The 20,385-nt window shown below is 36.0% G+C and overlaps 1 protein-coding gene across 2 annotated transcripts; it reads left to right on the top strand.

Annotated features, from left to right (window-relative positions):
• The first annotated feature begins 71 nt into the window (after positions 1-71).
• On the top strand, positions 72-20,385 carry DEK (DEK proto-oncogene). Of its 2 annotated transcripts, XM_085310038.1 has the most exons (12): positions 72-293; positions 1,067-1,172; positions 1,974-2,120; positions 3,736-3,837; positions 4,328-4,437; positions 8,129-8,223; positions 10,980-11,100; positions 12,530-12,712; positions 15,662-15,794; positions 17,204-17,352; positions 18,679-18,747; positions 19,705-20,385. In XM_085310038.1, exons 2-12 carry the CDS (start codon positions 1,154-1,156, stop codon positions 19,714-19,716), a joined length of 1,140 nt encoding a protein of 379 aa, XP_085166164.1. In that variant the 5' UTR covers positions 72-293; positions 1,067-1,153; the 3' UTR covers positions 19,717-20,385. The 2 variants fall into 2 exon arrangements, with proteins under 2 accessions (XP_085166164.1, XP_085166165.1); XM_085310039.1 differs by lacking the exon at positions 1,067-1,172.

Raw genomic sequence — 20,385 nt, forward strand, 5'->3', positions numbered from 1 at the left:
CTGCCCCCTCCCCACGCCGCCGGGACGGCGGGCGCTGATTGGCCGCCGCCTTCCCGCTTCCTTCTCCCCTTTCGAGAACCCGCCATTTTGAAAACCTTGTTGATTCCGGGAGAGGGAGCGGCGGCGGGACGCGGAGCGCGCGCGCCCCGGTGGGTGTGTGTCCGCGCGCCAGGGCGCCAGCCGGCGCCGCCTCCCCTCACCTCCCCCCCCACCCCGGTAACTGTCGCCTCTGGCTGCCGTTCGTGCCGCGGCCGCGCCCGAGGAAGGAGCCAGAAGCCGGGGCTCGAGCTGAGGTGGGTCCCGCCGCCATGGCGATAGCGGCGCCGGAGGGGGCGCTGCCGCCTCTCCCCGCCCCTCGCGGCCGGACCGGGCGGCCCAGGAGGCGGCGAGAGGTGGAGGGCGAAACGGGGCCGCCCCGTGCCGAGGGCCTTTGTCACCTGCCGCGGCCGCGGGCTGTGTGGTGGCGGGGCAAGTTCGTGTGTGAGCAGAGCCGGGCGAGGGCGAGAGGTGCGGCTGTGCACGAGTAACCTGCCCTGGGCGGCTTGCGGGATACCCTGTCCTTGTTTCTCCTCTCCCGCGGCTGAAAACGTCCCCGCTTTGGCTCAGTTTAGAGGTGGATCCCTGTGCGTTTTTTCGCTAAGCAAGTCGGCCTTCATTGACCTGGATGCTGAAAAGGCGAAAGTCTCTTACTCGCCTACTTGCCATTCCCTCCCCTGTCAATGGGGGCGGGAGAGGAAATGGCAGTTTGTAGCACTTAGCTTACTTTTTCACTTGTGTGAAAAAGTAAAGTTCACAGAGCAGTATCGTGAAGAAGTTAATTTACTCTTCCTGTGTCAAACTGACATACTGGCAGTAGCACCCCGAAGGAGAGGATTTTTTTTTTTTTTTTTTTTTTTTTTTTTGCTCAGGTGATTTAACAAAGGAGAGTAAACTTTCTTACCCCTCCCTTCTGCTATTGGTAATGTAACTCATGTTTTTTCCGTTTGGTGTGTTGTTGTTCTCTGACACCTGCCTGTCTTGGATATGTGCAGTTGACTTGATTGTTGCTTTGTTTTGATTGTTGCAGGAGTCTGAACTGCACATATATTGACTTTAATATTGGAACAAGGTGGTTAACCATGTGATCCCCTCCCCCCCCCAGGTTATACAACCCATGCTGTATTTTGTTCCAGGTGTGTAAATGGTGAAAGGTTTTAAAAGCTGGAGTTGTTTTAGAACAAATAGATATGCTTATTTTCCTGTGTTAGATAGGCATTCCACCTGTCATTAGGGAAAGTAGAGAAATGGCCTTCAACAAAGTGAGATTTCTTAACTTTAAAGTTAACACTTAAACTACTTCAAATATTAAGAAAAGACTTTTCTTAAATATGCTAAGTATGAAGTGTGTTTTGAGGGTATTTTTTGTAGATTTGCAGATTAAAACCAAAGCATTTTCAACCCATAGGGTGTTTTGCCATTATTTTTATTTGGAAGGCAGTGTTAACTTTTCTATGAGGTGCTCATAATTCTTCTGTTCTATTTCCTGTGTAAATGTGTATGTTGTTAAATTTATTAGGAAACTTGTATGTACAGTTAGTTAACTGCGATTAGAAATAACTACTTGGTTATGGTGCACTGAGATGGTGGTATTTTAATACATTACAGTTCTTAATAGATACAATATCAGTTGCTTATTGGGTGTTTCTGAATATTTCACAAAGCAAGCTTTAAGACTGTTGCAGGTGGAAAGAACTGATAACTTCTTAAACTGTTTTCAAGCAGATTAGTTGCAGAATGAATGGCAGAACTGTTGAATAAATTTATATTCTGTGTATGCAAGATACTTCTTTGTTGCTTAAAGAGCGTGAGCAATCACAACAGGAGCACTATGACATGATTCTCCCGTACAAAGAGATTTTTTTAGAAAGGAAAATTCCTGTATTTCTCCTGTATGATATCATATTGTTGATGGTTTTCCTGGCTGCTTTTTACAGAACCAGACACTATGTCTTCTGTTGCTTCGTCAAAAGAAGATACAATGTCATCTGAAAAAGCAGATGAGAAAGAACCTGAGGCTGAAAACAAAGCTGAGGAAAGTGATGAGGATGAAGAAGAGGAGGAGGAGGAGGAAGAAGAAAAGGGTACATCTGTTTCCCCAGAATGATTTCTCTTTTAAAGAAAAAATAAAAGCAAAAATAAAGGCCAGGCTTATTGAGTGCAATCTCTTGAGCTCACAGAAAATTGTACAATTAGCTGTTCTGTGGACTCTCCTAAACAATATCTCATGGATTATAAATCACTTCCCAGTAGACTCTAGCAGAACAGACTTAGCACTAGAAACTACAGTGCTGGTGTTCCTCAGGAAAGACTGAAGGAATTGCCAGTATCCTGAATTCCTGCACTAGAGTGTTTTTTGTTGGATAAACTCGATGATTGTAAGAGGCAGAGACCTATGTTGAATTAGCTGTATAAAAATACATATCCATAGAGATTCCTTTTTTTGCTAATAACACATCAAAATGATCCATGTTTGTAGAAGATAGAAATTTCTGAAATATGTGAAATAGCTTAGGAAATATTACAGATGTCTTTATTTGCTTAAGTTTTGTAAATTATTTTACTGGATGCCAAAACTTAACTATTTTGTGGAAACATAAAATTAATGGAAAAAGTATTTCCATGTAACCGTTACTATCTATAAAAATCATGGCATATTCTCTGCATGAAACAGTTGTTAATCCTGATATCATAGGAGGAGGAAGCAAGGAAGATTTTATGCTGCAGCAAGTAATTTAAGAAGGTAGTCAAGGAATACAAGATTTGATAAGAAACCCCTAGGCAAAAATGTTTCTTTCCATAGAGAAGTTTCCAGGCACCTATTTTGCAAATGAAAGCATCTGTATAAATAGAGCTACAGCATGGCAAAGTGAAAACTGAGTCACTGATGGCCTTGGTTCCTTAAAGGGGCTGAGTTATGTCTTCAAGAAAAACAGTAGAAAAGATAGTGTAGTTTGGGAGACAATTGAGTAACTAGAACTAGATTTTGACCGGTAGGCTTATAATTGTAGTTAAACTGTTTGTTGTATATGCACAAATGTATCTACTGAAAACAGGGCAAAAACATATGTCCAGTTTTAATTACATTCATACTCATTGTGAATCTGCTTTCAGCTGTTGAGGCCAGAATAGCCCAGCAGTTTAGTGCTAAAGATAGTGTGAAGTGTGATTTGAGGTCAAGTATTTCACTCTGAAATGTTTGGCTTTGTGAAGCCTTGAAGTTTTCCTCTTGGCATGTAGTATCATTGTGGTACAGTGACATGCAGTGTATAGAAAACAAAATGAAAAGTATTCATTGCTGAATGATAACAATTATTGGGAATAATATTCTGTAGTATTTGTGATGCTAGTCTTGTGCCCTGTAAAGTGCTGCACTGCACAACCCTGTGTAGTTCAGTGCAGTCCCACTGTATTGGGTTTCTGAAAACGCGTGGTGCGTTTCCTTTGGGAAAGGCCCAATCTTCTCTTCAAGGTTAGGTTGGATACAGAGCTGTCATCAAGGTTTAGATTCCAGTACACAGCTCCTTGAAGTCCCTTTGACCTCTTGGCCAAAGGTTTAAAAGTATCATAGTAATTGGTTATATCGTTACCCTTTTTTTGGCTTACAGTTGCAAAGATAGAGTTCTGTTACCCATCACTGTGGTGGAATCGATTCATCTCGTGAAAAATACAATGTTTTAAGGAATCTATCTTTTGCAGAAAAGAGTCTCATTGTTGAAGGAAAAAGAGAGAAAAAGAAAGTGGACCGACTGACCATGCAGGTGTCCTCATTACAAAAGGAACCTTTTACAATTACACCAGGTAAGCTTGTCCTCTTGTATGAGAATTTTAAGTGTTGTGAGTAATAATAAAACCTCTTAAATTATCAGACTGTTAATTTTTTTGTAGGTGAGACTGAACTTAATGGAGTAATAGGACATCTTAAAATATAAGGCTATTATAATTACACCAAAACCCTTTTAAACATAGAAATTATAGAATGTTTAAACTTACCTTGAGTAGGAACTTCAATATGTAGTCACCATTAAGAAAGGCAGGGGAAGCTAGAACTGAAAGAAATGCCAAGTCTGCGAATCTCTGCCTAGGTAGTTTCAGGTAGAAAAAAAGATCATTATCAAGATGCCTAATTGATAGGAAAAGGACTGCTTAATATTTGACATATTATAATGTCTGATGCTCTGCTGAAACAGTTTGTTTGCTTTTTTTTAAAAAAACAGTAGATACTCGAAGTTGTAAAGACATAGGTAAATATGAATGTCATGAATCACAGAACTAATTTTAACTCTTTCAGGAAAAGGACAAAAACTCTGTGAAATTGAAAGGATACAGTTCTTTTTGAGTAAAAAGAAGACAGATGAACTTAGGAACCTACACAAACTCCTCTACAACAGGCCAGGCACCGTAAGAACTTAAAATCAATCCTGTATTTCTATTAGTTCTATTAGTGAAAATGTTTCTAGTATAGTTTTTTATAACTGCACACATAGGTCTACTCCTTAAAAGCATGACTTATGGCAAGCTATATAGGAGATGAATGAATATTACAGGAACAGTTAGTTAAGCCCATAATTTTTCTCACTGCTGTAAACTAGTACCTCTCTAAAAATCCTGTGGGAAAGCTGTACCAAATTATAAGCCTCTTTGAATATAGATTTATTNCCCCCCCACACACACACACAATTGGTTTACCTTATGAGGAGCAGTTGGAAATAATTTACGGGCCACATGCTAGAGATTGCTGACATACAAGATTGTAATTAAAATACTTGAAGTGCAGTTATTTTTGTTCAGTATAGCTTCTTATATTCTTCTGTTTATTTTATATTTAATACCTGTATTAGTGAGTTTTATTACATTGCTGTTTACCAGGTCAATTTTCCCTTCCCCTTGTACAGAGCAGTAGAAAGTAAAACTATGGAAAACTTGAATAATGACTTCCTCGTATTTATCTGAAATGGGATGGAGTTGAGATTTTAGATAGTTTAAGACTCTTATGCTGTCTTTTATATCCAGGGATGAACCTCAAAGAAAATATGATAGTAAATCTTTTTTGGAACCTTTTATATACTAGTGACCATGCCTTAGATGAGTAAATATGACCCACTTTCCTTGCTAATAGGGATGAAGTGGATATGGAGAAACTAAAGCAGATTAAAGTTTACCATTTCAATACACTTACCATACTTACAGGTTTTGTTTTTTGAAGCGCGCTYTCTCTCTTTTTTTTTTTAACTTAACATTTTTTTGAAGCTTGTACAGAAACCAGAGATTGAATAAGTACTAGTACAGATATATACTAGTTAAAATATCTCAAATCACTGTCAAAAATGCTGTCATTGTTTAAATGTCAAAGCAAAGATCTGCTGTCTCAAGTAGTCAGAAAAGGGGAGGACTACATATACTAATTAAAACCTTTTTTTTTTGAATTTTATTATTTAGTCAATGGGACAGTAAAACAGACTAGAGAATTTCTAACTCAATGCATGCGGAAGTTTGCAAATTTCTGGATAGTTCTACAGGAATTTCTTTGTTAAGAAAGATAGAATGACAGAATCCTTTCACTTTCTAGTTAAACTAGCTTTATAGTGGAAAACACCAAACTGCATCCATTTGCCCTTTGAGACCAGTAACACTTTTGGTTGAACTGCTTCACTGGGGATACTTTCAGTATCAATTTTAAGGTAAGATACTGAATATGTGACTTCAGTGGCTTCTACCATGGTTAGGTTTGGGTTTTTTTTTTTTTTTTTTTTTTCTCTCTCCATACCTTCTTCACTTGGAGGTACTGGGATTTGGGATACTATTGCCTCAGGGTCCCCCTCTCCCTCTTCAAATTGCAGAACCGAGACATAACTGATTTAAGAGACCGTTTCTTGACTAAGCAACATGCTAATAAGAAACTAGTATCTCAATTATTCTTGCTATTGATTACTAAATCAATTACTAACCATTAGTAACCAAATCAACCAACAGACATATTATTACCAATTTACAATTATATAATTTTCCATATAATTATGAAACTACTATTTATCACTTTTCAATCTTATTAATTACACATAATTGCTATTGATGTGCAACTTGTCACCTTTCCCTCCTGTACTGATTAGTATTTGGGTGCAATTCCATACCCCTTTGCTTTATTCTCCCACGCTCAGCTTTTTGGACATAGACTTGTTGGAGATTCTGGCCAGTTATTTAAGGGTATTGCTTCAGTATCCTAGTGGGTTTGAGTCCTTAGGTCAGCTTTGCTACCTTCCACAGGTGTCCACACTCCTAGTATTCAAAATGTGGTATTTCTGATATTATTACCTGGACAATCTCTGACGTATATGGTATTGTTGATATGGTTGCCTAGGTACAGGTGGCCTTGCAAGATTCTATTTCCCTAAAGGTCCACCAAACTCCCCTGTAATTATCTGATTCATACTGGTTACGTATTATTTACATTACTACTTACGACAAATCAGTCTACTTTAATCTTGATTCTTGTACCTACTACCATTGAAGTACAAGTACTTTCCTATGATATACACAGACAGTTCACATATCAGAGCAACATATTTCATGTTTTTGGGGGGGCTTACACAGCATCCTGCTGTCTTAGGTGCTTGATTAAATGATTGCCCTTGGTATGTTCTTTGGACAATCTCCTTGTTTCCTGCAGAGGCCTGGTATACCTGCAGGACCTCTTGTTCAGATATCAAGTAGCATCATCTCTTGAAGTGACTGAGATAGAATTCTCTCACTTTAAGGTATTTTTTTCCAGCTATGCAGCTTCTTCGTTTTTGTTATCATGAAAAGTTTCTCTCTTAAATATCTGTAGGTGTTTTGTTTTTAAACTCTTTCTTACAGTAGCATCTGTATTCTAACCTAAAATACTGTATGCCCTGTCACTGGTTGACCACAGTCAGTATTTTACAGACCTCCTTTTAACCTTGAAGTTATTAATCTATGATTTTCATAATTTTCATAATTTTCAGAAGAATGTTCCTGGTTCTTTAAAAATAAATAAATAATAATTGGAGATGTTGAGGTTTGACTTTTTTTTTTGTGAAGACTATGCCTCTGACTAGAAAAACAAAGATAAAGTATCTTTATTTGTTCTATTTGTATTCTACGTGGAAATATATCAAGATTGTTTCATCTTAAATTATATTTAATCAGAACTGAGGGTAACTCATAATGCTGTGTAATGCATTGAAGGTCTGATGGTGTCTTATATGCACATTCTATATGTGCTTTGGGACATAATTAACAATTTTAGTAAAATGTACCAATACTATCTGTAAATTTTCTTTAGGTGCTAAACAAAATAGTTCTTTTGGGAAAAGGAGCCTAGCCTTTCGTAAAATTGTAAAATAATGGAGAAATATCAGGAAAAAAAAATCTGTGAAACTGTTGAAAGCAATTTTAATGTTATCAGGAATAATTTGAAAAAATATCTGAGAAATGCATTTTTTTTAACTCTTATTAAGAGGAGGTAGATTATTCTGATTATTTGAGCTCTTGATGGAAGCAATTTTCCCATTAATAAGGGCTGTCATAGTGAAAATCCAGTCCTGTTCTGATTGCAGGTGTAATGTTAGAACTTGTAAATTGATTGGTGAGTAAATGCACAAACTGGTCGCACTAAAGAGAAGGTTCAAGTGTATGACCATGGTCCTGTGTAAGACTTCAAAAAGTAAATAAAGCAAATCTGGTCTAGCAGATTATGTAGTAAAAGTATGCTGTCCTGTAGCAAATTATGTGCTTCATGTGATGACAGTAGTTCAAATCTATAAATAATTACGTGATTGTGTTTAAACAAGCTCTGAATAGCAGGTAGATTCACCTGGTACGTTATTGTAAAGAATTAAAATAATCAGGATCACAAGAATTTTGATTTTAAAGTCTAGCTGTCATGAGATAAAGGCATAACACATCTAAGTTATTTTTTGAAAATGATACAGCTTTTGGTCAACAGAAAGTAAGTGTTAGATTAGATTTTCCTTGTATGAAAAGATAAGTTGAATGAACCTATAATTGTTTTAATTGAATGAAACCTATTAAACTATTTGCAATGGAAAGTAATCTGTGTGCTCTGTTCCAGGTTGCTTCTCTAAAGAAGAATGTGGGTCAGTTCAGCGGGTTTCCATTTGAAAAAGGAAGTGATCAATATAAAAAAAAGGAAGAAATGTTAAAAAAGTAATGGTCTCTATTACTACTTAATATATTTTGACTCATGTTATATACACTATTTTCAAAAGTTTGCTTCAGACAAATCTAAAGTTCTGACTAAGTGGTTGTTTCCTAGATCTCTATGATCTATTCCTGAGCTCAGTTTAATAACATAAACTGACTTTTAAGATGATTTGAAATGTATTAAAAATAGGTAAATTCTGAATATTTTCTTTGTAAATCCTACAGATTTTAGGTATTGTTGGCCTCCACTGTCCTCTTATGTGGTCTCATTATTGCATGAAGATTAGCAGATTCTTCTGCCAAGTGAGAAAGAAGCTTATCTGCTTAGCGCAAGCGTAGCGTTGTGAATGCATCAGTTCTTGGTGCATCATCTTCACCCTTTTATGCCTCAAAAACATCCTCTTTCAGAATCAAAACCAATTATGTTTATTGTTTTTTAGATATATGGTCTTTATTTCTGGAATTGCTTTCAAGTAAAGATATTGAACTGTAGGAACTGCTGTAACAACTATTTATTTCTGTGTTATTTCACCAAATAGGCTGGTTCTCTGTAAAAAGAGTTGCTGCAACTTGGTTGTGAGTGGACTGAAAGTTTAAAACATAAGCAAGTATAGTTGTGAAAAATGAAAAAGCTAGTAGACTTCACCTGATTGATAATGGGAGTGCTTTCAGAATCTGGAATTTGCAAATCTTGCTTCTTTGAATGTGCAGGTTTCTACGATTAGTACTTATGAAATATCCGTGAGCCAACAAGACACGTTAGAATGGCAGTTTTGGCTCTTTCCCATTGGTTGTTGGTTAGATAGTGTTTCCTCTTTTCTGCAGCAGCTCATGCAATATCACAAAAAGCATTTTTGCATGTTTTTTCATATGACTTTTATGGAAGAAAAGCTAATTAACTTTGTTACCTTTTGATCTTCAGCAAAACTTCCATATTTTGGAAACTGATTGCAATATCATTCTTTTTGATCAAGTTGCTGAGTTCTATGTACTTGTGTTGTTATAAGCTTTGCTGCTCTTTATTGTTATACATGAAACACTGCTGACTGGATGATTAATGTTTTCTGGTTGTATGGTTGAACTCTACCCACCATACAGGTGTGTGTCATCCTGTTTTAACAGCATTGAACAAGATATGCTAAGGACAAAATTTCATTTACAGAATCTTACAATTCAGTCTATAAATGAAAAAAAGTGGAGGTTGAGGYTTGTGTGTGGATTAAAGGAGTTCTTGTTTTGTAAGTCAAATCTACCTGGTATAGAAGTTATTTATTCCAAAACTGTGTGAGCACTTGTTTGTTCCTTACTTGAACTGCATTTTAGCTAGCTGTATATTATGTTTGCTGTTATTCAGAGACATATCTTCAAAGCATTAAAAATATGAAAGATTTTGGAAGGATTCTTAGCCAATATTATTTCTAACTTAAGGTAAAATACAAGATTTAGTCATGGACAAATGCCATATGTGACCCAAGTCATAAGGAATTTTACTAAAAGCAGGGATAGGACCATAAAACTCTAAATTCAATATAAAACTTCTTAACAAGTCAAAACTTAACTAAACTTTGATGCTATAACACAAACACTTTGATGCTATATAGTCTTTAAATCTGTTAACATTTTAAGTAGCGTTAGGTCTATTGTAATGTTCGAAATGTAAGGTGTTCCCATAGAACTAAAGAAGTCAGATTCTTACAAGCATTCACTGTATCCCAAAAGATAAGCAGGAATTCTTTCAGCATTGGTATGTTTCTGCCTTTTTTCCTTTATCACCTTGTCTAGAAAAACGATTGAAGGATTTGACTTTGAAAGGTTGATAGATGAACTATATTTTGAAGGGAGAGGCACCAAACCAATTAAAATCCCCTGTTATCATGCCCTAAAACATGTGAAAACAAAGTTGTTCTGTTTCCTTAAAAGATCTGTAGCTTTAAAGGAATAATCTGAAGTTAAATCCTACTTTAGAGAAATTCTAGACTACCACAAAAAAGTCTTTTTTTTTTTTTTTTTAATAGATGATGAAAAATAGGCCTCCTTTGGCTTTAATTGCCAGAAGTATCAGTGAAACTAATGAAAAACAATAAGAAAATGAATTACACCTTCCAGGCAGCATAGTATAAAATAAATGAGAAGGAAAGTGTAGACATTTAAAATGATAAAAAGGTAGACTAATTAGTTTTTTGGAAAGCTCACTAAATTTCTGATATCATAACTTTATAGCACTTGCCTCTTTTTTTTCCACTTCATTCTATACTGGTGGTAAAGTGGGACAACTGATTCAAGATCTGATTGGAATGGGGGGGCTGGATGTTTGACTTTCATTCTTAACCCTCTATCTTTAGCTGAATTACATAAAGGGGTAAGGAGCCAGAGAAAACAAGGGAAGACCTTCCTCCCCTTCCCATTCCCTTTTAGAGTTCAAGTCTTGTATTCACTGAATTTATTTTCCAAGATTGATCCTTTCCAATGTGATAACTGAAGAGAGAAGCTCTGAGGAAAATTTTTTTTAATAAGACCTTTTTTTAGTATCTTACCTTTTATAGATATGGATTTTTAATTCTTTTCTTTTTTTTTTTTCTTTTTCATTTTATGTAATGTGGTCATTCTTCTGTGCTTAAGTAATACATGTGACTAAGAATGCAGTTGAGTGTATATATGCACATCTGTTGCCAGGATTCAGATGCAAATTAAGCATCAGCAGCTTTCATGTGTTGTTTATGATGTGATACTGAATCTTTTTTCTTCTTTTTTTCCTCTAGGTTTAGAAATGCAATGTTGAAAAGTATCTGTGAAGTTCTTGATTTGGAGAGATCGGGAGTTAACAGTGAACTGGTAACCAGAATCTTAAACTTTTTAATGCACCCAAAATCTTCAGGCAAGGTGAGATGCAAGTTGTGGTCATTTTTTACATCTCTATTCTGGTGGAAAATGCAACTGTCTATATTCCTTATTACTGTTTTTGGTTTTTTGGTTTTTTTTGTGTTTAACAATGATGATACAATTACTCTTTTAACCTGCCAAATGAACCATGACCTCTTGAAGGAGAGTCACTATTGAAAGAGAGTAGCAGGCATTGGTAGTGAGACCTGCTGTAGCTTGTGGCATCTCTTAAGGATGAGGACTTTGATTAAAGTGTTTACATATAGATGATGTACGTAATTTTTACCTCTAAGAGCACCCATGGTACACTATTGGTACACAAACTACATATTGTAGTCAATACATGAAGGTAATTAGAGGTATAAGTATCTTCTGTTTTGTGAGTAAATAGAGGAGATTAGACATACTACATGAGCAGGGAAGAAATAGGGTGCTCCAAGATGTGATCATTGCCTCTTGTCCTTCCAGCATGCACCTCCAAGAAGAGTCTGGCTCTGTCTTCTATACAGGTTCCCATTAGGCAGTTGAAGACTCCCTTGAGTTTTTCTCCTCTTAAGTCACCACAAAGCCAATTAATTCAGCCTCTTCTTCTGTGTCATTTATCCAACTTTCTAACTGTGTTGGTAGCCCTGTGCTGGACTCATTCCATTAGATTGTCAGTGTGCTCTTGGAAGGAGTAGTAGTATAGTTAGAAAGTACAAGAAAAAGATTTTCAGATACATGTAGGCATGCTGTAAGTTAACAAACGTATGTGATTGTATATGGTCATCACAATGGAATTTGACAAGGCTGAAAAAATTTGTTTTGCCTTTAGTGCAGTAGATTCAGATGCACAGATTACATGAAGATGTTAATCTCCTGGGACTATCAATCTATTAATCTAAAAGCAGTACTTAATTTGCTAAATAACAGTCTGACTGTTTAAACTTATTTTTGGGAAATTTGGTAGGTAATGGGAGGGGAAAAAAGGTCTGCATGCTACACTGAAGACACTGGTAATGAGCAATAACAAAATGTAGTTTTGCATGATACGTAGCAGAATTCCTGCCTGTAAATCTGCTGAAGACTTGTCAGCTAATTTGTTGACAAGACAGTAAGTTTGCTTTTTTGGGGTTGAGAAGACAGAGATAGATAGTTCTTTCTGGTTAGTTCTTTCCTTGCCTGCCTCTATGCTTGGAAGATACATTGGGTTATGGGGGTCCTTAGCTTAGAATTGAATTTAAATCTAAATTTTAGTGTCTTCCATATCTACCCTGTGGTAAGCAGAAACTCACAACACATTGTGGCCTAAATATAGTAGATACAGTTCTTGCCATGGACTTGGAGGCTTTCATCTTTTTTTTTTTTAATTATTATTCTTTCACATGGTTTTGTTTGTTTTTTAAATTTACTTTCATTTTCTTACTTGAAAACACATGTTTGTTTTCAGCCATTGCCAAAGTCCAAGAAAACACCAAGCAAAGGTGGTAAAAAAGAACGCAGTAGCGCTGGAACAACAAGAAAAGCAAAACGCACCAAATGTCCAGAGATCTTGTCAGATGAATCTAGCAGTGAGGAAGATGAAAAGAAAGAAAAAGATGACTCTTCAGAAGAAAAGGAAAGTGAAGAGGAGGTGAGCATATTTGTTTGTTTTGTTTTCAGCATACGACTAAAAACATTTTTCTGTAGTTTGTAACTATATGGTAGTTATAGATCGGTAATTTTTGGAACACAAATTTGGGAGGCGTGGTAAATGATTTGAAAGAAAAATGTTGAAAAGAAAACACCTTCAAATTCTAAGAGATTATTTTAGGCTCTTAGTATACTGACATTTCGAATCAATAAGATAAGAGGCAGAAGTTCTGGTTTTCAATGTATATATGCCCCTTATAAAACCACTTACTGTATGTCATTGGACAGCCAAGATTTCAAAAGTAATCCATTGCATTTCTTATCATTTTGCAATAATTTTACTTATATAGTCTTTTTATAATCTTAAAAATTCCTGATGTCATTTTTGAGTAGGGTTTGATTAGATGCCGAGGGCTTAACTTTGAATTCAGTAAAGGTCCCTGACCTACCTAACTGCATTGTTTTGGGTATTGGTTCTGCTTTTCTTCTGGAGTTTGTCACAATCCCCTTTTTAGGTTTCTCTGTCTTCGTTTGTAAAAACGAACGGAACAGCACAGTAAGTGGCCATACCAAGATCCCTTCAAAACTCCCAAGTTTTCTTGCCATGGTGTATTTTCTGCTCTTCTGTATTCTCTTGGAAACGTTTTTAGTCTTACATAGTAAGAGAGAAATGAAATGAACTTTGTTTAAATCCAGATTACTTTTGCTTTTGCATTCCTCTGCAATGACATACTTATTCACAGAAGGTACACAAAACATGAAGTGTTAGTACAACTGCACAGGCAACAGTGGTATGTCCATGTATCTGAAGCTTGAAAAAAAAGAAATGAGAAGGAGCTACAGGCTCCATCTTACTGCATATCTTGATTTAGATGGGACTGCCATTTAGCCTTAATTGGAGCCCTGTGACAAACAGCAATTAGTGAACTGGTGTCAAAGGTAGTAGCTTACTTTATGTAAGCTACAAAAATTTTGGCTATAAACTGACCATTTATTTACTTGGGTTATATTCCATCAGTTACAATGGAAGTGTGGCAGACTATTAAGTAAGTAGTCTGAGCTAGTAGTAACAAATTTCTGTTGGAAAGCAAATTTATGCAAATTTCATTGTTTATGCAAACACTGTCATTTTTGATAGGTGTTGATTTTAATATAAAAAGTGAATTCAAGGAAGTTCTCCAAGTCTCCATAAAATGAACTTAATTCTTAGTTTGTTTCCCTCCACCAATGGTGAGTTGAAAGAAGGCTAAAATACTGAAAGTTAATTTTATATTTGTTTTCCCTTCACCAATACAATGTTTCTGCTGTAAGGAGAGACTGGCTTTCAAAGACAGGAGTTCTCTTTAGAAAGTTTTTCAAGAACTCAGTTGTCTGATTTAAAAAAGGGGGGGGGGCAGTAAGCCCCCCTAACTGTTTTTTGGAGTTTGTTTTCTTTTTGCAAGATGTGGGAGTTAGATATGCCTGTTAGCAATACCTGATTACACTGACATTCTTGGAAACTGAAACTGGCTCACATAAAGTCTGAATTATTATTAAAACATTTCCTATATTTGAAATAATTTGTAATATTAATGAAGTGAAAGTTTTTGCATTTGTAGAACTCTTAAGATGGCAGCCTTTTTAAAAAGCAAAAAGCTTCTGACACCCTGTAGTGTACTGCAGATGGAAGGCAGAGTATCATTGCTGATCCCAGCCCATTGGAATCACGAGCATGGAGTGGCTGGAATAGATTGTCCTAATAATTATGTACTTCTCGATTGAAGCTCTTGAATATTTTTTTTAATAATTTTTAAAAGCTTGGTTGTTTGTGTATCCGAAAGCCAAAAATAGCTAAATAGTTTTGTGTGCTGAGAGAACATAATTTTGTAAAAGCTGAAAGCTGAATGCCAGGTTAAATTTCTGACTTTGTAGCAGATGGCTTTAACAGAAGTTTTAAAAACTGAAAAGTTAGGAACTAAACATGTCTGTTTAAAAATGGGATGATTCTTTAAAGTATTCTCTGAATTTCAACAGTGAAGGTCTTAATCCTTCAATGAGCCCTGCAGAACAAGTGCAACTGTGACTGAGCAAGCCAATATAAGGAGATGCAGATGTTTGTTTACCTCTGATTTCATGAGTTGTACCAGGTGCAGCTGAGAGAAGCAGTTAAGAGTTACCTGAGATAATCTTAATTTGCTTAGATGTCATATTGTTTGCTCAGTTGACCTCACTGCTATTTTAAATACAAATTAGATTATTGATTTAGTAACTACTGTTAGTTAATTTGTTTCCTTTTGTATTGTTTGTTCTTACAAGTATGATTTACTCCTGGTCAATGTGAAAGTTCTGTGTCTGTTTCTGTGTCTGTGAGGGAAATTTTCATACTTTCTGTATGTATATTTAATAAGCAAAAAAAATGCTGTATGGTGACCTGTGTACCATATTTATTAATGTTTCCCACTTCTCCTGTTGCTCTTATCTTAATGCAATGATCTTTTGAATTTATTAGCCACAATAATTAGCTAAATCATGGTTTTGCTAATGTAGCTAATTTCAATTAGTGCAAGAGGAATTAACTGTGTATAGTCTTTGAGTGCTGCAGCACCTAAGATCAGTAATCGAACCCAACTTATTATGTCCTATTTTTAAAGGAACTTTTTTGGAGTAATCTTACAAACCTCAGGACTAATAATGAATGGGAAGTTGTAGCACAACCAAATTGCTAATATTAAAAAGTTGTAGCTGTTTGAGCTTAAGAGCCTATATAGTAGGATGATATGAAATATAGAAGAATACAGAAATGATCTTTGCTGTCATCTTCTACCTGTGATAAAAAGCTTGAAATCACCAGTAAAATGTCGTAATTAAATCTGTTGTTGTGTTGATAGTAAGAGTGGTTTTGCTCTTGAAAAGAGCTGTATGGATTGTTCAAGTTGAAAACAACATTTTAATCTTCTATTTTTCTTTACAGCCCCCCAGGAAAGCTTCTAAAAGAGAAAAATCTAAAAAGATGCCTTCTAAAACCAAGAAAGCTGTGAAGGGTGCTAATGTCAAGAAGGCAGATAGCAGCACTACTAAAAAGAGTCAGGCCAGTTCTAGAAAAGGTAAGTGCTTTTAGATTTTTTTTTTTTTTTAAACCACACTGTATTGTAGCTTAACCTGGGTGTTTACTAGAAAGCAAGCTTTTGCGCTTGACTGAAGTAAAATGCAATGTGCTGAATTGCTGGTTTGCAGCTTATGGTTTCCTTCCTTGCAACAGTGATAAATGACAAAGATTGCAAAAAACAAAAAAAAGTGTGTGCTACGTATAGTGTACATTTTTTATATATACATTATGTGTCTGTATGTGTCAGCCTAGTACTTCCTTCTGCTGGAAGAATGTTAGTAAGTTTATGGTGGTATCTCCATAGTCACTTTACATTAGTCATTAATCTAACATACGTGTCTGTGTACGGAAGCCCAGTGTGTTTTTTGTTAGCGTAGAAATGAGTTTTACATGCATCCTGTTGTACCTGCGCATACAAAGAAACTGAGAGCAAAAGGCAGGGCATCCAGTTCCATAATACCTGGTGGAATGTAGCAGTGCAGGCGGGAACAGGCTGGTTTTGAAGCAGCTTTGCCTGAATAACATAGGAACATGCCAAACTTTTCTCCTTACAGTAGTCTAAGCAGAGTAAACTAGCCTGTGTTGAACTCAGTTTATCTTCAATTTGGTTGCTGGCAGTACTAATGTGGCTGACTCTGTGTGCGCCTTATTTTGTCATCACAACATTGAGATAATTTCTTCTTTAGTGCTACTGTATTTGTGTATATGTTTATGGTACAAAAATCAGAATATTAAGTTAATCTTTCTGTAGGCTTGTTATCTAAATTAACTAGGTTTCTGCTCTGTGTTCTTTTTTGGTTTTGAGGCGGAGAAAGGAACTGAAAGGATGTTGGAGTTATTCAGACTTTTTTTTCCCCCCTTCTTTCTTTTTGTTTCTTTTTGCTGCTGAAAAAGAATTTAGGAGCATCTCCTCACTGCTGTATCTTTCAGTTCTTTTATGCTTCTCTTCATTTGTTGTCATGGTGTCTCTGATGGCATGTTCTGTTGTAAAACATCGTGAAATTACAAGACCCTAAAGGGCAGCCCTGTTAGGGGAAAAAATACAAACAAACTCATTTTTTAAAAGCACAAACATGCATCTTTTTTCAGGCCATAGTACCTCAATTTAGAGTTGTTGTAGTAAATTCTTGTTTTAGCCTTAGCCTTATAGATTGAATTTCTGTCTCATACCTTCTAGAGTACATGTTGATTTGTAAACTGAAAAATGGTCAGCAACTATGTAGATTTGTAAACAAACGCTATACTGACAGCATTAGATTTCTTTATAAATTGAAGCTCTGGCAAGATACCTATATTACGGGAGAATGTTGGAATCAAATGTCGGGGGAAAACTCTGGTGGCTTCTATTTTGGAAGAAGAAAGCAGGCAAAAATTTTCATTACAATTCAAATTATTCCTCATATTTAGAGAGTGAGTCTGAGGATAGTTCAGATGATGAACCTTTAATTAAAAAGTTGAAGAAACCACCTACAGATGAAGAGCTTAAGGAAACTGTCAAGAAGTTGTTGGCCAGTGCAAACTTGGAGGAGGTCACAATGAAACAAATTTGCAAGGAGGTAAGCAAGCATGATTTTGTAGTATCTCTTTTTAGGCAGTTGGTTACTTATGAACTTATTTTTGTCATCCTGTTTCATAAATCCAGGTTTATTCTGCACAGTGTTTCAAAAACTAAAGTAGTTTTCCACTGATTTGCTTTGCTGACAAAGCAAACTGATGGCTGATTTGCTTGCCAACAGTTATAAGCAGGAGAGCTCTAATCTTAATGTATACAGTACTGAATCTGCTCAACATTAGAACGGGAATCTCCAAATAAAAATCAGTTATGTGGAAAGTGGCAGTATTACCTTCAAAATGGCTGCCATGTTTTAAAGTGAAAATACTTGAGATGTTGAGCCAGTGTAGCAGCTTGCTACTACCAAAAAGGGGTGGTCTGTGTCCTGCCCTCTGCACGTTTTTTTTTTTTTTTTTTTCTGCTCACCTCGCTGTCATTCTAATAACTTCTTCGTAAGTCCTTTCAACTCTCATTTGCTAGCAAAAAATGAATAGTTTTCAGCTGAGTTAGTGTGCTGAATCAGGTTAGCAAAGAATCCATTGAGTGCCAGGACAGGTCCAGGAAGAGATCAGAACCGTTTGGCCAAAAAAAAAAATGGAGAAGAGTGATCAAAACACAATGATACTAATTATCTTGACACTTTTACAGTTTGTTAACTGATATGTTTATTTTTCTGGTGTTTCCAAGAAACTGTCGTGAGAAAATAACACTGGACGTAATTCTTATGAGAGAACTGTGTGTTTAATCTGTATAAAATTTAAAATCTTGTTCATAGACCTTTTAGAAACCTGAAATTTGGTATACTGAAATTTGTTTTACATTGGTGGTCAGTGTTAGCATCTGGTTTCTTTTTTCCCTAGTTATCCAAGTGATATTTGTAGAATAGCACTCAGATATGTTGACTTTTACTGACCTGGAGAATAACTGTTTTGCTTATTACTAAAAAATAAATAGGCTCCAGAGGTTGGTATTTGTTTAGCTTCCCACACTAACACAGATGGTGTCTGACTCCTTAGAAAGCATGTAAGGCAAACACTGGATGATTACTATTTGGCTGACATGGCAAGCTAGGCATTCTCTTTCTCTGATGCGAAAAGCGTATAGTACCAGCTTAATGTGTGGCCAGACAAAATCTTTATGTGTTTAAGTACTTATGTGGTCAAAATAAGGGCATGGAAATGTTTGTCCCTTTCCATAATTAACATAGGCTGGTTTATATGACTGGTAATACTGAAGCAGCACAACCCTTTCTGCATTTAAACTCCTTCTATTCATGCAGTACATTGAACAGAAGTAACTTGAGGTTATATCTTTTATTCTTGTTTTTTAGGTGTATGAAACTTATCCTAGTTATGATTTATCTGACAGGAAAGACTTCATTAAAAAAACAGTCAAAGAGGTAAAGATTTTATCATTTAGAATATTTTCTGTATTTTTCTCAGCATATTGAAAACTGGCATACTGTTTAAACTAGTTAAACAAGCCTACTTTGTAGTACTGGACGTATCCTAAACTTTAGTCTTCTGACAAACCTGAATTCTGCCTCTGGATTTTGTGTTCACATTCCTGAAACAACTGATCCATTTTTTTATTTTTTTTTTTTTAGTATGCATGTGGGTACTATTTCTGAGTTTCTTTGGTAAGCAGAACTAGAAAGCTATCTTAATTTTTAATGAATTTACCATTTTTATCTCTGAAAGCTATGCCTTTTTAAATTACAGCCTTGGCTGCAAGTTGCCCTGAAATCCATGCACTGACCATATACACATGTAGGTAACCATGCAGGAGGTTATGTAAGCTCTGCAGAAGCTACAGTCTCTTGCAATGGGAGAAGACCTAAGAGACAAAAGATAGACAAAGGCTTTTCTCTGTATGTGCTGCTATCCTCATGCTCCTGATACCGCAGTTGTTAGGCTGCCTTTGAGTTTGCTGCACTGAAGATGAAGCCTGACACAATGTACTCATGGCAAAGGGGGTATTGTCCAGGCTGTGGCTGGTAACTTGCAAGAAAACTTTCGAGTACAATTATTTTTGTTTGCCTCAAAACTAGAAATGGAACAGAGTAACTGAAGTTCATTTAGTAAAGTTAATAAAGTGACCTTTTTTACTTGTTTCATTTGCAGAAGTTGAAATGGTGTGTGGTTATCTATTTAAGTGCTGTACATACATACATATATCTGTCACTATCAGCAAAGGAATAAATGCAGTCTGTCTGCTACAGGGATGTTTTTGTTTTGTGATAGTAAAAGTAGTATGTGTGTTCTTGATAGTCTGATGCTAAAGGAGAGGCTGTAAGTAATTGATTTGACAGAATGGAGAAAACTAATACAATTAACTAATACAATTCTCATTTCAGTTGATATCATGATCTGATCTGACCGTGGGGAATGGAGACTCCTACTTTTATGTTCCCATGAATTTGAAGATCCTAATAGGCACCAGCAAAAGGAATGTTTCTTACCCTTGTGGTATTTAGTCAGAAGTGATTCTGCTGATACAATGTTAAGAGTGTTGATGTAAATTGCTTCGTGTATCTTTTAAAAAACAAACAAAAACCGCATTTAATGCGGTTTTTAGTTCAACATACTCAAGTTTTGTGCATGGCAATAAATGTTCCCTTTTTTTATAGTTTTTGTACATTTTGAATTGCTTTGTATAACCAGATTCATTAGACCCATCATAGCTTTTTAGTGTGTGTTACTAGCTTGCAGAAGGAGATTTTAAAATCAAGTAGGATGAAAATTGCTTATCTGCACATATACATGAGAGACTGGAATATTGCAGTATTGGTTATAAAAAATATTTTGACTACATATCCATTCTGAAAATAAAAAGTTAGTCACATTAGTGTCTTTTATATTCTGATACGTTCTACAGATGCAGAATTATTCTAAATCTAGATTACTGTCTTGCATGTGTAGGCACTGTGAAAACTGTCAAAAGCATGGTAGCTGATTCGCGTATAGATGTTATTTTTGTACTTTTAAAAGGCTTTCTGTTATGTATATAAAGTTATTTCATATTTCTTTTGTGCAAA

The sequence above is a fragment of the Rhea americana genome, unplaced genomic scaffold (genome assembly GCF_003343005.1).
Source record: "Rhea americana isolate MKP2758 unplaced genomic scaffold, rheAme1 scaffold_31, whole genome shotgun sequence".
NCBI lineage: Eukaryota > Metazoa > Chordata > Aves > Rheiformes > Rheidae > Rhea > Rhea americana.